This window comes from Formica exsecta, unplaced genomic scaffold, assembly GCF_003651465.1.
Source record: "Formica exsecta isolate Colony F162 unplaced genomic scaffold, ASM365146v1 scaffold502, whole genome shotgun sequence".
Taxonomy (NCBI): domain Eukaryota; kingdom Metazoa; phylum Arthropoda; class Insecta; order Hymenoptera; family Formicidae; genus Formica; species Formica exsecta.
This window is the reverse complement of record NW_021852264.1, coordinates 114466-129357: the sequence shown is the minus strand read 5'-3', so window position 1 is coordinate 129357 and position 14892 is coordinate 114466. Positions and strand designations below refer to the sequence as shown.

Genomic DNA, 14892 nt, shown 5'->3' with positions numbered 1-14892 from the left:
ATATATTTTTCTTTTTTGAAAAAACTTCGCAAACTTTATTTTTCTTCTTCTCTATTGTTTTCAAAAGCTGCTACATTATTATTTTATAAAATTCTTTTGTTTTTATACGATACGCAGAATGTTCACGCAGAATATTGGAGTTTTTCATGCTTCAAATCACATTTTTATCTTTTTATAAATTTTCTAAAACGATGCAATTTCTCTCTCTCTCTCTCTCTTATTGGCTGCAAGACTTTAGCTAAGTGGCGCGTCAGTTGTGCTCGCCGCGAATATTTCAATGTTATCTAACAAGAAGAACAAACTATTATTAAAGACAACATGACGCTTGCAAACTCACAAGAAAATGTCTAAGCGTAAAGGTGGCTTACAACTTTGAGCTTTGAGTTGCGGTGCTTTCAAGGCATGTGTAACCATCGTAATATAAGGGTCGTCCTTATATAATATTGCAAGAGATCTTCACACGTATGGTTTGTTTTACACGATGCACAAACAGTAACCCATTTCCAGATAATTATATACCTTTAATTTGAAGTCGATTTCCACCAATATATAACATGTGAGACACTGATAATTACTTGTCACATTTCTAATCATTTTTATATTTAATATCTGGGCAATATTAATGTTCAAAATCAATTACCAGCAAAGTAACCTAAATTATTGATTCAAATCGTTCCAATTCTTTAAAATTAAATTTAAAAAAGTTTTGTTATTTATTTATGCTCTTAAAATTCGATAAAATGTTTTAATTTTTAAATTTTTGATAAAGGTAACTGTGTCATGATACATTAACAAAGTACTGCATTTTTTAGAGTGTCTAGTATATTCCCCTGTGACATTCGCGACTGTTTTGACACGGTCTACATAACTTTCTTGCATTTTTCCGGCATGAACTATGACGGAAGATCCGTATTCCAGAGCAAATGGCGATAGCAGTCATCTCGACTCGACAGCCATTCAAACGAGAGACGCTTCCGTGAAAAGTCGCTCGCAAAATTCTTCGTGCCACTTTCTCGTTGGAGGCTCGTATTCGTAGCACGTCTCTCCAAAGTACGCATTTTCAAAGATATCGCTAAAAATTGCACGCTTGACAAAGTTTAGAAACAAGAATCATGTATGATAAAATTTTCGAATGTGTGTCTTATAGCGTGTCTCCCAAAATTACATGAATTAAATTCGTCCGAAATCACATCTTTTTAGCGTGGTGTGAGAGATTTGGCTAAATGACAAATATAGTACAGTAAGTTATCAGTACACCAGTATATATGTTACGTAGTATTTTCTACAAATTTCGTCGTAAACATATGAGAGTGCGCACATGCGAAACGTATGACGTGGTTATATTTTTGCTTGAAAACGGTGGATGCAGGGATATATATAATGGATTCGTGTTTCCTTCTCGCGCTGGTTGCCTCTCGAAAACAAGATCAATAAACCGTTAAAGATAGAATGAACGATTGAGTTTGTGCTTTCCTGTCGAATCACACCCACGGCTTTTCAGAGAAACGCCGAATATATCGAATAAAGGGGTTGTATTTTTCCCCATTTCGAGCAGAACAATCGGAATTGATGCAACGTAAACGGATGCTGCAACTGAATATTCTATACAAATGGATATCCGTATATAAATATTCTTGATACGATCACAGAGAATAAAATGATTTATTCGACAAATAAATTGGAAAGCCATTGGAAAAGCCATAGAATTTGAAATATATGGTCCGTGTTATACGTGTAAGATTGTTTCGATTATTTCGTTGATAATTAGTAGCTCGTAAAACCTGGCTTTACGCAGAAATTTTCTGAAAATTTTTAGCATGCCCACAATAGCCACGTTCGACAAATTGGTATTTTCTCTCAGTCAACGGGAGACGTTGAAGAGATTAATGAGAGGCAGCAAATACGCTGTGTCGTATGCGCAAACATTCCTATTACCTTTTTCCCCCGGTACTTCATGGAACGTAATCGACTGCCGCTCGTTTCTTCATAATGACGAATGCTAATTGCATGCGCGGTCGATAGTTCTTCAACTGTTCGCAAGCACGACTAATAGCCATGTTCTTTTAGCAAAAAAAAAATAGAAAAAAGAAGGAGAGAGAGAGAGAGAGAAAGAGAAAAACAAAAAAAGGGGAGAAACGACTCGAGTGCGAGCTCGGTCCAATAGAGGAACAAGGAAGGCGACTAACGGGGAATGGGAAAGAAAAAACATTTTACAATGCTAGTTCGCATCGTAACGAGTAACCTTTGTGGCAAGTCGCGACGTGCCGGGGACGTTAACGGGGAAAAAGCACGTGGGAAAAGCTTTTATGCAACGCTACATCGATAACTCTGCGCGAAGAAGACTGCTTCGGGAAGAACGTCAGCTGCGAGTGTCGTTCTCTGGCGGCATAAAGTCTTCTCAAAAATATCCATTTGCCGGAGGGAGAAAATGCGTAAGATTTTACGCATACAGATATATAAAGAAATAGAGAAATGTCCAAAAAAAAAGAGAATATTTTCAAAGAATATTCACACGAATATTTAATAATATCCATCGATATTTAGAAGATAATTAATAACATTTAAAAAATATTTAAGAATATATATATAGCATAGTCACAAATGGCCAAAGAATATCGAAAAAATATTTAGGGAGACATCTAATAATATCAATGGACTGTCCACAGATTATCCTAGATGTTCAACAATATGCAAGTAATGTCGAAGAAGAGACATGTGCAAGAATACATGCACAAGAATATTTTAAAATATCTAAAATATATATCCAATGTATTTAAATATTCAATACCAAATGTGGTATGGAAGACGTTTATCTTCTCGGTGTTGCGTGTTACATATTGACAGCGTGGAAAAGGATCTTTCCTTAGGCGAACGAGAACTGTGGGAGTCGCGGTAACGGAAAGTCGACCTCGAAGAGAAGCCGGGGTGGAAATGAAAAATCGCCGGCGCCGTCGAGCCAAAAGTAACCAACCACCTACTAGCTCTCGCCTACAGATAAGAGAAAATAACGAGGCCGACAGACACGCGGAAGAGAACTAATTCGCCGCATATTTCACGCACGTCCGCCCCGTGGTCGCTTCCGAGAATAAAAGGATTAATCGTGACTCTCTTTCTTTCTTTCTCCGAGACATATTTATTTGCGTTTCATATATTTCTGGACATATTAGATACAAAAATGGGAAGTAATTGACCTAAATATTTGCCATTTTTTTGCAATTCTCGAAAACATTATATTTGAAATTAAATCAAAATTAAAAACTATAAAAAAACAATGAAAAAAAAATTTCTCGATGATACTTTTCATAAAAATATTTTAAAAAATATTGGGGAAAATATCAAATGGAAAAGGACAATTATATGAGCTGCTCATAAAAAAATTATGCATCCGTTAAATTAATCATATAAGATTAATATAGTAGATCTAGTCAGAAAATATCAATTATTTAGAAAAATGAGAACAAATGTTAATATTTAACGCACTCACCTTTTCACCGCTGTCGCTAGGCAGATAAAACGTAAGAACCGTAAGGAAAGATATTCCCATACAGGGAATGATAATGTTCACTGTGTAAAAGAGGGTCTTCCTCCTCATCGTAATGTTGAACGTGATGTCCAAGTAGGGCTCGTCGCAGCAGGTGTAAAACTTCTCGTTCCTACGAAGAGAAAAGAATCGCGTTTAATCGCCAGATTGATGAGCGAGTGCAAAAAAGTGGAGGGAGTTATGGCAATATAAAGTAAAAAGAAAAATAAAAAAAAAATCATCCGCAGAACATAAAATTTCCGCCATTGGGCGGCGAAGTGTTTGTACCCAACAATAAGTACGTTTTAAGTAAGTGAGGTTGCCTATGTGAGCGAGACTTATGAGGAAAGTTTCGCAGGGTCGTATAACTTTGCCGAGAAGAGATCCCTATAAGTCGGTAACTTGGCTCGATTCTCTCCCCCCCTCTTCCTCTCGCTCTTTTCCTAACCCCCTTTTCCTCTCGCTCTTTTCCTATCCCCCTTTTTACGCCGATAGTCTCAAACCGGAATCGGTAACGGTCTTGTCTCGTGAATAAATTTCAAATATATTTTTATTTTTAAAACATTCAACAAAACTTTCACGAAATTAAAGAAAGATATATAAAAGTTGTGAGTTAAACGATTCCTTGAAGACTGTTTCAAACTTCGTCACTTTTTACATAATAGTCGATTGGAAATATGCTGTTAATAATATTCCTCGCTTTCGAGTGTCAAAATGTCAAAATTGCGATTAAATTTATATAGTCGAACGATCAGAATTTCTCGCGAAGATTCCACACTAGGGAGCATGACACAAATAGGGCCGTTTAAATTGAATAGAGAGTATCGATACTCGGGATAATACCAAAGATAGAATATCGATGCCGAAAGTATTCAAACGGTAAAGTATCGATTTTTCGAAATATCGTGAACATCTCTATGAGAAAGTCGCTTCAAGCTGCTGCGAAAACATCCACTCTGCCGCTACGGCAGCTTCCGGAAGCTGAACCCCGTTCCCGTCTGCATCACGGTACACTGAGTATCGGGGATCGAAACGTGCCCGGAAGGAGCCCACTCGCTTATACCAGATGAGCATATTGAATGCGAAGGAGTGTTTCATAAGAAAAGAGAGAGACGAGCCTCTTTTCTAGAAGCTTTAAGATTCCGATACCTTCCGATGCTTGAAAACCTCAAAGATTAGATCGAGATTTTTATTTGAATAAAATAGATAAATTTATGGCAAGTCTCGCATCATTATTTAAACTTTGATATTTTCAAATGTGACAAATCATATTATTACGCGCGCATCTGTTAAAAAAATATTCTTTTTTCAAATTTGTATATCTTTATGAAATATCGCATATAAACGCAGAGGTATCGGATGTAGTTACCTAAAGAAAAAAAAAAAAAGAGTAAAATGACACACTTACCGCACTGCAGGCACTTCTAGAATATCCCATTCTACCGACATGTAGAATTCGGACAGGTCAACCCCCACGTCAACCACGTTGCTCCCGGATTTTTCATCCATGTGTCTTAGATCGACCTAAGTGACAGAAAAAACGGCTGGCATTAAGCTCGCGTGTGTGGAAAGCTCGACGTCATTGTAACGTTCGAACGCCATGCCCATGTAATTCATCTCTGACATACGAGCGTGCAGTCGCGGAGCACTTACTTATGTAAAAACGTTTAAATAAAAAAATGATAATTTTCGAAATATATATTTTCTGAATTCTTTAAAGAAAAATTTAGCAAATACATCGATATACGTCAGTTATAGCGACGTCGGTATCTACAATTGCACGCTCGCGATTAACTGCTTAATTACGAACAATAATAATTCAGAAATGAACTTTTAGTGCATGTCTTGAGATGCACTTGGTGTTCGCAGAAGCGCAGAAGGAGCACAAGAGATCTAAAACTGTCAAGGAATATCAAAAAACGGAGCGTCGACTGTGGTGGTCCGCAACAACAGGACACTCTAGAGCAGCAACTAGATCAGCAAAATATGTATATATATATATCGCCTTCAAATACATATATATGTATATATATCAATATCTATGTATAGGTGTGCACCACGTTGCAGAGTAAAAAGAGGCACGCACAGTCAAAGAAAAAAATCAGACTAGAGCACTCGATTCGGGTTCACTCCGGGGTGAATCCGGGGCTAACATAAGAGCAGCTATGCGCCTAACGCTAACGAGGTGTATCCGTTCAGCCGCAATTTCTCGTTGGTGTAAACATTTCTTAAAAACGTTGATAGCTATCTGTAGACTGCCGGGAGCTTTGTATGTGCGGTGCTAGTTTGGAAAATGGGTCGATGAAATTCCTGTCTCGACCCAGAGCAGAGATTGGCTCTCGAAACTTTGACAATCTCCCCTCCCCCCTTCCCTCTCCTTCCTCTACTTTGTTACAGTCACTATTGTATTCTGTTTTTGAAAATATCGCGAATTTGTGACGCTATCTTTTTATATACAAGGTTTTTATATATAAGATTTAGTTTCTTCTACTTCTGAGTTCGAAAATTGACGGCTTTTCTGATTTCGCGGAATATAATTGAATTTTTCATTTATAAAAAGATTTTTTTTTTTTTGCAGAAACTGTAACGTATAACAATTGTATTTTTGCTGTACTTTCTTTTACAGTTTAACTTTTATAGATCTATACACACAGTTTACAGTTATAAAGTTTACTATATATTATACTATCATGTCAAACCTAATTCCCGATGCGGAAGTAGTTTGCCTCGCAGGAAATAATTCCGGTATGCTATTAGTTCCCACATTGTCTTCTCTGTGCGAGGCTATTCGAGCGACTTGCAGCAAGATTAAAGCCAGCAGCGGCTTTAATGTAACGTAAGTGTCTAACCATTGGCCCGGGCGATCGCTCGCTGCAGTGGTATTACCGTGAAATACGTCCGACAGACGCATCCCCGGTGTGATTCGAGTAACGGTGCACTTTGCGGACGATACTTTGTCACTGCTGCGGAGCGAGATTAAAGCCGGCAAACAATTTCGACGCAACGGTGGTCGCGATTCCGAAGAACGCTATCGTCCTAAATTGCCTCGAAAAATCTGACGAGCCGCTCGGCTCTTGCGACAATAAATCTTTCGTGCCATACTATTATAAATCACATACAGATATTTTTATACAGAATGTGTGTGTGCACAACAATTGTTAAAAAAATATTTAAGGGAGCCATTTATCTTTCAAAATAAAATTGTTATACGTAGTTAATAATGATGATTGAAAAACGTAATAACTAGCACACATACACACATAGCAAGCCCATTTATTTTTCCTCTCCTGTCCTTTATCGATCTGCGAAATTGCACAGCTACAAAAACTCGAGTAATGTAATTTACTACGACCCACTTTTCTCACTTGAATCTAATAATTGTTCCTTCCGAGAAGAAGTTTGGATCCCGAGATTAAATTCAATCGCCGTAGAATCAGTGAGAGCAAAATATCATACGTTAGATGGTGTACATTTCGCGTGCTACTTGAAAATCGAAAATCAGCAATGTGTCTTAAAAACGATTTCATCTGCTGTGTAGACGTCAAATTCCTTTTCTCAAGATTTTACGCAATTAAATGCTATTAAAAGTATATCAATAAATTTCTAAAACGATCATTTAACTAAATTTCGAGAAACTTCGCGGGTACTTTGCACCTGTTACAAAATAACATTTCAATTAGGTTCGCACGGAGATGCTGCGGATGGAATTAATTAAAGGCGGCGTGTACGGGATACCGCACCCATCCGATCTTGGCGAACTTTGCTAAAGATCCTTTGAGGTGTAGACAGATTGTTACATTAATCTCTCGCGGGGGAACGTTTCCAGACGAAGACGGAATTTAAAAAAATCTACGTTAAAGCACGTCTACAAGTCGAAGCACGTCGCGCGATTTTTTTTCTCTAAAAATTGCGTTATCTTGCACGCCGCGTAATCGTTATGTGTGATTCACCCGTCTCGTATTTTTCTCGCCAATTTACTCTTGCGTTTTGCAGAGAGAATTAATAACATTTGTATGATATCATTTTATTATAATGATTATTTAATTAATATTAAGTCCATTTAAAATCTAGCAGAGTTGTCTCCCATTCGTTTAATCACCGCCATTTCTTTTCATGAAATATATCTTGCGTTAAATACACAAATAAATAAATACAAACAAATTAATTTTAGCGTATTAATTACTTTCTTTTATGATAGGTATATAATTATTAACGCTATAGTAATGAGATTTGAAAGAAAAATGTAACCATCGCATTTTCAAAAAACGTTTCGAAAATTATATTATACGATCTATTTATTGTTTTTAGAACTACATACCACATATCCGAATATTCCAAAAAAGAAATAGTTGATTTCGTGGCATTTTTTCAGATTATGTTCACGTTTGTTTCAAACTAACTGACGTACAAAAGAGAATGAAAATCCGATAGAAGCCCGACGGTTTGTGAACGTTCCCTCGCGAGTCGGAAAAAAGAACAGACGGGAACATAAGTAACAAAGAGACGTGCGTTTTTTAAGCAGTGATAAAAATCGCCGGAAAATTCCTCAAAGCTTGGAAACGAATTGACTGGTACAAATGGAGCGATATAAGATCGGTTGACTATGGAGTTGACGTTTCTTAGCCCTCTCTTTGTACTTACGCGTTGAGATTAGATGTTCAAAGTTTCTATACCCGTTCTGACAATGTATATATTCTCCGCGGATATAAGAAAGCTGAAGTGTTCATAATTCTCGCCGAGAAACTGGCGCGGATGTTAAAGAATACCCATAGGAATAACGATGCGCCGTAGTTGCTTCTTTATTGACTTTGACGGAGAAGGAAATGACACTGTCGCACGAATTCTTATACGGAAGTGGAAGCTAGCTCGATGATCGCATGTCAGAAATTGCTTTACTAAAAGACACAGCGCTATGATATTTTTATGCGTTTCTACTTATCACATCGTCATTATTGTTTTTGTTATACAGGTAAATCGATCGCGAAAACAATTTTAAACTCATCTGTATCTGACAAAGAAAAAAAAAAATTACCGTTCTGTTTTTGTTGTTCTCAAACACGGCAAACCACTGTATTGTTGTTGTAATCCAATTGAAAGAAATGTAGCTGTTGTTCTCGAGTTACCCATTCTGGGAGAGACAGTTATATGTGTAAATAGTTTTTCTTTTTCTAACATATTATTACGGTCTTTGTTTCAAGTGTGGCCGCCAAACTTTGCAATTTTGAATTCATTAATTTGCGAGAATCGATTTCTCGTATAGCGCACGAAGCGAGAACGGGAAAGTTGATCGAAAGATCAGTGTTGATCTTTTAGCGTGATAAGAGCGAGCTTGATGAAGAGAGGGGTGAAAGGGGCAGTTCGGGGAGATAGGGTTCAGATAACCGAGTTTACGGGGTCTAGACACACACGGCGAAGAGAGATATGCTGGGGGATGACGGCGAAAAGTGGTACGGGATGCTGTATTCGCAATAAAGGATGCGCAATGAAGGGTTTCGCACCGTAGGCGGTTAAATTGCACTTTGTGGTACAAGGGAAAGTGCACGACTACTTAACATTCTGAAATACTCGCCGTTCCGCCCGCTTGTATCGCAATGCATTTTAATTGCGCTTACTTTCACGATCGAGAACAGAGGAATTTAGCATTACGAATAACGAGTAGGTATAGCAGATGGATGAATCGTTCAGGGACTTACAAAAGAATATAAAAGAATTTGTCGTTTAAAATTCTTTCCCTCTTCTTTATAGAAGTTTTATCAATAGCATTATATAAAAAAGGTAGTTATTGTCATTTTAATACATTTTCTGTCCATCTTTTTTCCTTTTTTTTTTACGATCGACGACATAGAGAAGAATATGAGTAAATATTTGGAACGCAAGAGAAAATGACGTTCTTAAAATATTTTTTCTCTGATAAAAGTTTTACGTAACAGGGTTAATAAAATTGTGAAAAGATTGCCCTTTCTTACATTCTCGTATTTCCGTCTTTTCTCTTTCTTTTATTTTCCGCGTCGCCGGATCTGAATGGCAGAAATGCGGACGAGGCAATTTTGATGCGTCCGCGTCGCGACGACTAATTGCGTTTCTTTGGATCTGTAGCTTTTTGCCGACACGCTCTTGATATCGACGAGAAGAAGTTGCGAGGGGGGGACGAATCGATTTCCGCGGGACAGTGATTTTTTGTCATTAACTATCGGTATGGCATTTGCAGTACGGCGTATGATGAATTGCGGTCGACGGATGATGGATGCGGCGATTGCCGTTCTTTTTTTTCGCGATGCCACTGCCTCCTTGCCTCTCTTTCTCGTGTATTTCATCAAGAAATTCGGGCAACGGAGATCTTTAATTATCTTTCAAACGGGTGAATAATTGGGGAAGAAGACCGCGAAGGAAGCAAGCGAGCCGCTACGTAAGATGAATAATCGCAAGAGATCGTGAGATTTGCAAAGTGAAACTCGAGATTTTGCGAAATTCTCATTTTGCGAGAAAAGTGATTTTCTCCAGGACCAGTGTTTCTCATTTTATTAAATTTCAAGTTGCTTTCACTTTTTGTTCACATTGTCTACTTATTAAAGTGAATTGTTCCTCCCTTCAAGTATCGAAAATATAAACGGAGCAAATGTATTTTTAAAAAACAATAATGAATTTTTTAAGTTTACGCACATTGATTAGTTATTGATTTCTTTTATCTTAAAATAATTGAACCCGAATTATACAAGTAATTAAATGGTCTATGGGACCTATTATATAGCTACATCCATAAATATTCAAATATTTAAATATTCAAATATGGAAAATGTCAAAAAAATATCCAAGCATTTTAAAAATATTAATTTATTTTACAGCCTTAATGCTGATATTCTTATATAATTTTGCTATAAATGTTATTTCTCAAAAATATGCCGTGTAACGTACTTTATATACTCGTACTTTCACCATTTCAATTCTCTTGTAAAAATTACTGGTGCATATTGCTAGCGAAGGACGTAGCATACAAAAGTTGACGGCATTCTGAAAAATCTAACAGCTGTGCAACTCTCGCGAATAGTCGCTCGGGAGTCTCTTGAGTGGACGATGCACGGGCTGTGCAAAGTGGTTTGCATGATATTAGTCGGCGCATAAATTCCACGTGTTTGCAACCGAATGAAATCGTAGTTTGCATAATACCATCCGCCCCCGTTTCTGCAAGCGCGAACCCAGAGCTTTTATAACTGCGTTTTGCGCTTTCGTTTGACTGCACAGGCGTCCCAAAATGCGAACCTTTTTCAGCTCTGATTTAATCCGGGCGTGAAGTGCGGAAAATGAATGGCTATTTCCAGAAATTTGTGAAATGGTGAAACCAAATTTTATCTACGAATCTTTTGTGCAATACGTATTCAATTTTTTTTTTTTTGAAGCAAACAAAAATGAAACGTTCTTTTTTTAATCTGCTCAACAAAAGATTTCTCGTCATTGCAATCTCGCGATTCGTTTATTACGATAGTTGCCACGATGAATAAAACAAATATCTATTTATTAAATAGCAAAAAGAACATCTTTATTGGATATCGAGCGAGGCGTGATAATATCGATTTTCAAATTTCGATAAACTTAACAAAGCTCACGAAGTTGTGCGTTTAAGGCAAAATCGAACGTCTATATTACGCTGAAATTCTATTTTCTAACTTGCATCATTTATAACAACTCCCTCGCCCCTTCCTTTTGGGATCAATGAGATCGACGATTGAGTTAGTGTGTCATTAATCTATTCATTCATCACAAGCCACGAAAGCAATAAGTGTTTTCTCGTGCTAAGTTTTATAATACTAAAAAATTTCGTAATTAATAAAATATCTGAATTTAAGAAAAAAATGATATATTTTCCATAACATATCTATCTTTTAAGACGCGTGAGAAAGATGAAAGTGAAAAAAAAGTGGTAAGATTATTTCACACAGAAGAATCATCTTCGGATAATCTGTCAGAATAAGGATAAATTAAAAAAAAAAGAAAATTAATTGTAAGAATGGTGCGAAACATATAATGATGGGCAAGAAATGAAATAAGCTGTTTACACGGACAGGCGATGCGTTCATAAAAGATGTTGTTCATCGCGTGTTCATTTGTTGTTTCGCTATGTGATGCAATCACGCACGTAAAAACATTTCGCACCACCGAGGTCGATGATAATGGCGATTATTTCGCGCAGAAAAATTATAAAAGAGAGAAATAAAAATGTCTGAATTATTAAGATTTCAGGATTTTGTGAAATAAATTATTATTATATCAAAAGTCCGATCGTGTAGCGAAAGCCTGGATTAAATGAGCCTAGTTTAACGATCCTTTTCTGGATTATAGGGTAACGTTTATACAATGATACAACAGAGGAAGAAAATTTAATTAACTAGAGTTAGTTGTAAATCCTGTTGATGCAACTGGTTTTAAAGATTCAATTATCTGCAACTTCTCTTGAGCTTCAATTTTCTTTCTTTCACACGCGCATTGACGAAGCCCATGACCTCTCGTTCATGCAATCGGGAATATTGCTCGTGTATCATCGCGCAAGGGGGAAGTGGTCTTACCGGAAATAGCATCCCGGAGAACTAGCGGATCGAGATAAATCGGGCTAATGAATTCCACGTTGAAATAGCATCGCCCGATCGGTGGCAATTATCGAGCGACCCACATTTTACGTTGCGGAAAATTCTCGCGGATGCTAAACGCTCGTCATCGGTCTTCGAGGGATAGAAAATAACATCTCGATCAGTAACAAGCGCCATGTTTTTCCGATAAAAGCAGCATTACCGCGCATCGATTACATACGAAGAGATATACGTGCACCGTTCTTCGAACAGCCACTATCGAAAGTTCGACAGTGATACTAAAAACGATCGCAGTATTCTTAGATTTGGCTTTGCCAACTAAAAGTCATTGGACATTAACTTTCTTCAAAGTGATTCGGATATTTTTCTTCGACTTTATTTAGTCAAATTAGAAATAATTAGGATATTTCGAGCTTTGACGTGACCGAATAAATATAGTAATTCTAATTTGCATTTTTCGATTGCAAATGGACACTTCAGGGGATTTGCATTTATTAAAATTCAAAGTGATAGCAATATTTTGAGAGTTTTTTTCTTGTTGATTAAAATTGATTGAAATATTTTTGAATTTGATTTTATGATTAAAAAACAATTGATTTTTTGTCGGATATAGTATATTTGTCACTTCGATATTTGTATTACAAAGATTTTCGATTTTAAAACATTGTCTTATATTTTACATAGCGCCCCGCAAGAAACTGTCTCTATTTACACATGCTTTTACGCATACAAATCGTGCACAAATCTGTCTAAGGATCTTGCGGCTACTTGCGGGTCACCTTATAAAATACTGACCGAGACTTCGGGAGCCTAGTCGTTGCAATGCAAATTGACCGAATGGATTAGCTTTTCCGGGATTGGATTAACTCTCTGAAACTGATTGCGCAAACGCTTGATTGCAAATAACATTATTATTCGTTATCTCCGCGCGAGCAAGTCAGTCCGCAAAGTTACGCCGATAGTGCGCAACGTGCTTATTCTGATTGGATCCGCGTTGAATTTTTATGTTGTTCATGTGGTCTCGATAATTACTGGAGACAATTTCTCAATCAGCATTTGCGCAGAGATATTTTGTCAATCATGGATTGATCAAGAACGGCAAAGCGAGCATGTTTAGCGAGATACAATGTTAAAATTGAATTTCCGAATTATTTAATTCAAAACAAAGATTTTGTTTTTCCAATTTTTCATATATATGCATATTGATTCATGGACAATAAAAAATATTTTCAACAAAAATGTGTATTCAAGATAAAATGTTAAAATTTCCACCATTCATCAATTATTTAATTTAAATTTTATAAAAATTAATAGAAAAATAAGACATTAAGTAACAAAAAACAGGATCTTTATTTAAATCAATACCTAGTTAAATGTAAAGAGAATCGTATAATAACAATATAAAACCTAGTCTAAACTATTATTCCTAAATTGAAAAAATTTAGTTTCTTTGGTACGTATAGTTTTTTCCGAGCAACACTTGAACATTGAAAAAATAGCAAATGGCGAGATGCATCATCGACCGCGGCACATAGTCGAGGGTGGTTTTATGGAGGGTAACTTCGACAGATGCGCGTTTCTATAGTTTGTCCAATTGTACCGAGTGGATCGGCGACCCGAACATGAATCAGATTAGATTGTAAGGCACCTGGTGCGGCCCCAAGATTGCGGGAAGTTGGAGCGAAACGAGCTCATGGACCAAGCTCAAGCTGTTATATATAATATGTTTGCGTAATCCTAGCCAAATTATTCCATTTGCCGGGGCAATATCGCTCATTTTTCTCTCTTTTCAAGCGCGCACAGCAGGTGCGGATGTTTATTATTTTTGTCGTATCACTTTAACAATCTGTTTCTGAGTAATCTCGTCGCTTTTCTTATACGAAAGAAATGACGCGGAAATTAAGAAGACAAGAACGTATTACAGAAATTGCACGAGTATGTCCATTCTCAAGAGAATCCTCGACAAAGTCGATTTTTTAATCAACGGTCGGCAAATAATATGTTCAGGAACACGGTACTTCTGAGAAGAGAATAAAGTGACTTGATTCGTAACAGAAAGAGCTTTTCGTTTCGGGAAAACTAAACTATTCCACAGGTTAAGACTTTTTTCCCGTCATCAGCGAAGTCGTTAATGAGTTAGCTGATTTCCAGTCAGATTTCTTAGCCCGAAACTTTCTTGACTAAACAAAGCCACGCACAAAATTATTTTCACGTTTTCATAATATTTAATTTGTTGATTCGCGTTTTTATAAAGAAAAATGAGATTTTATTTTTATTCAGCGAACAAAACTTCTCTTTATTTTAGATCTCGAGTTCCACATCTACATGTAACGTTTACAAAATAAGATCGCGCTTCTGCAACTCAAAACTAAAATGTATGTGCAACATATGATTGCATAAAAAAATCGAGTAGTCTAAAATGTTTTAATGTAAAGAAAAGACAACATTAAACCGTAATATTATATAAAAACCCAAACATCGTGCGTTTTTTCGGAATTATCGAATTATCGATTTGACACTAAACCAAATAAACTTAACGTTATTTCAATATGATTGTTTTGTTGTTGATTCTAGATAAATCCAACTTCCAATAAAGCAAATAATTTCTCATTACTATTTATCTTGCTTGAAATGTAATAAAATGTTTGATCGTTGTTTTATGGATAATAACTGTAAAAGACGAAACACAAAGTACTATTTCGTCGTATGACTATTTAGCTAAACTGTCATCAAACAGATAATAGTATCACTTTGTCATGAAATGTATATATAATAAAATTAAATAAAATTTCC

General features: G+C 36.5%; 1 protein-coding gene across 4 annotated transcripts in view; it reads right to left on the bottom strand.

Moving 5' to 3' along the window:
* The window catches only part of LOC115241680 (acetylcholine receptor subunit alpha-like), a 159389-nt gene that overhangs the window by 37830 nt on the left and 106667 nt on the right, over window positions 1-14892 (bottom strand). For all 4 annotated transcript variants that reach the window (XM_029817554.1, XM_029817555.1, XM_029817556.1 and 1 more), the window contains 2 exons: window positions 4929-5044; window positions 3485-3653 (listed from right to left, as the gene is read on the bottom strand). In XM_029817554.1, coding sequence (XP_029673414.1) covers window positions 3485-3653; window positions 4929-5044 — 285 coding nt within the window. The remainder of the gene's footprint in view (window positions 1-3484; window positions 3654-4928; window positions 5045-14892) is intronic.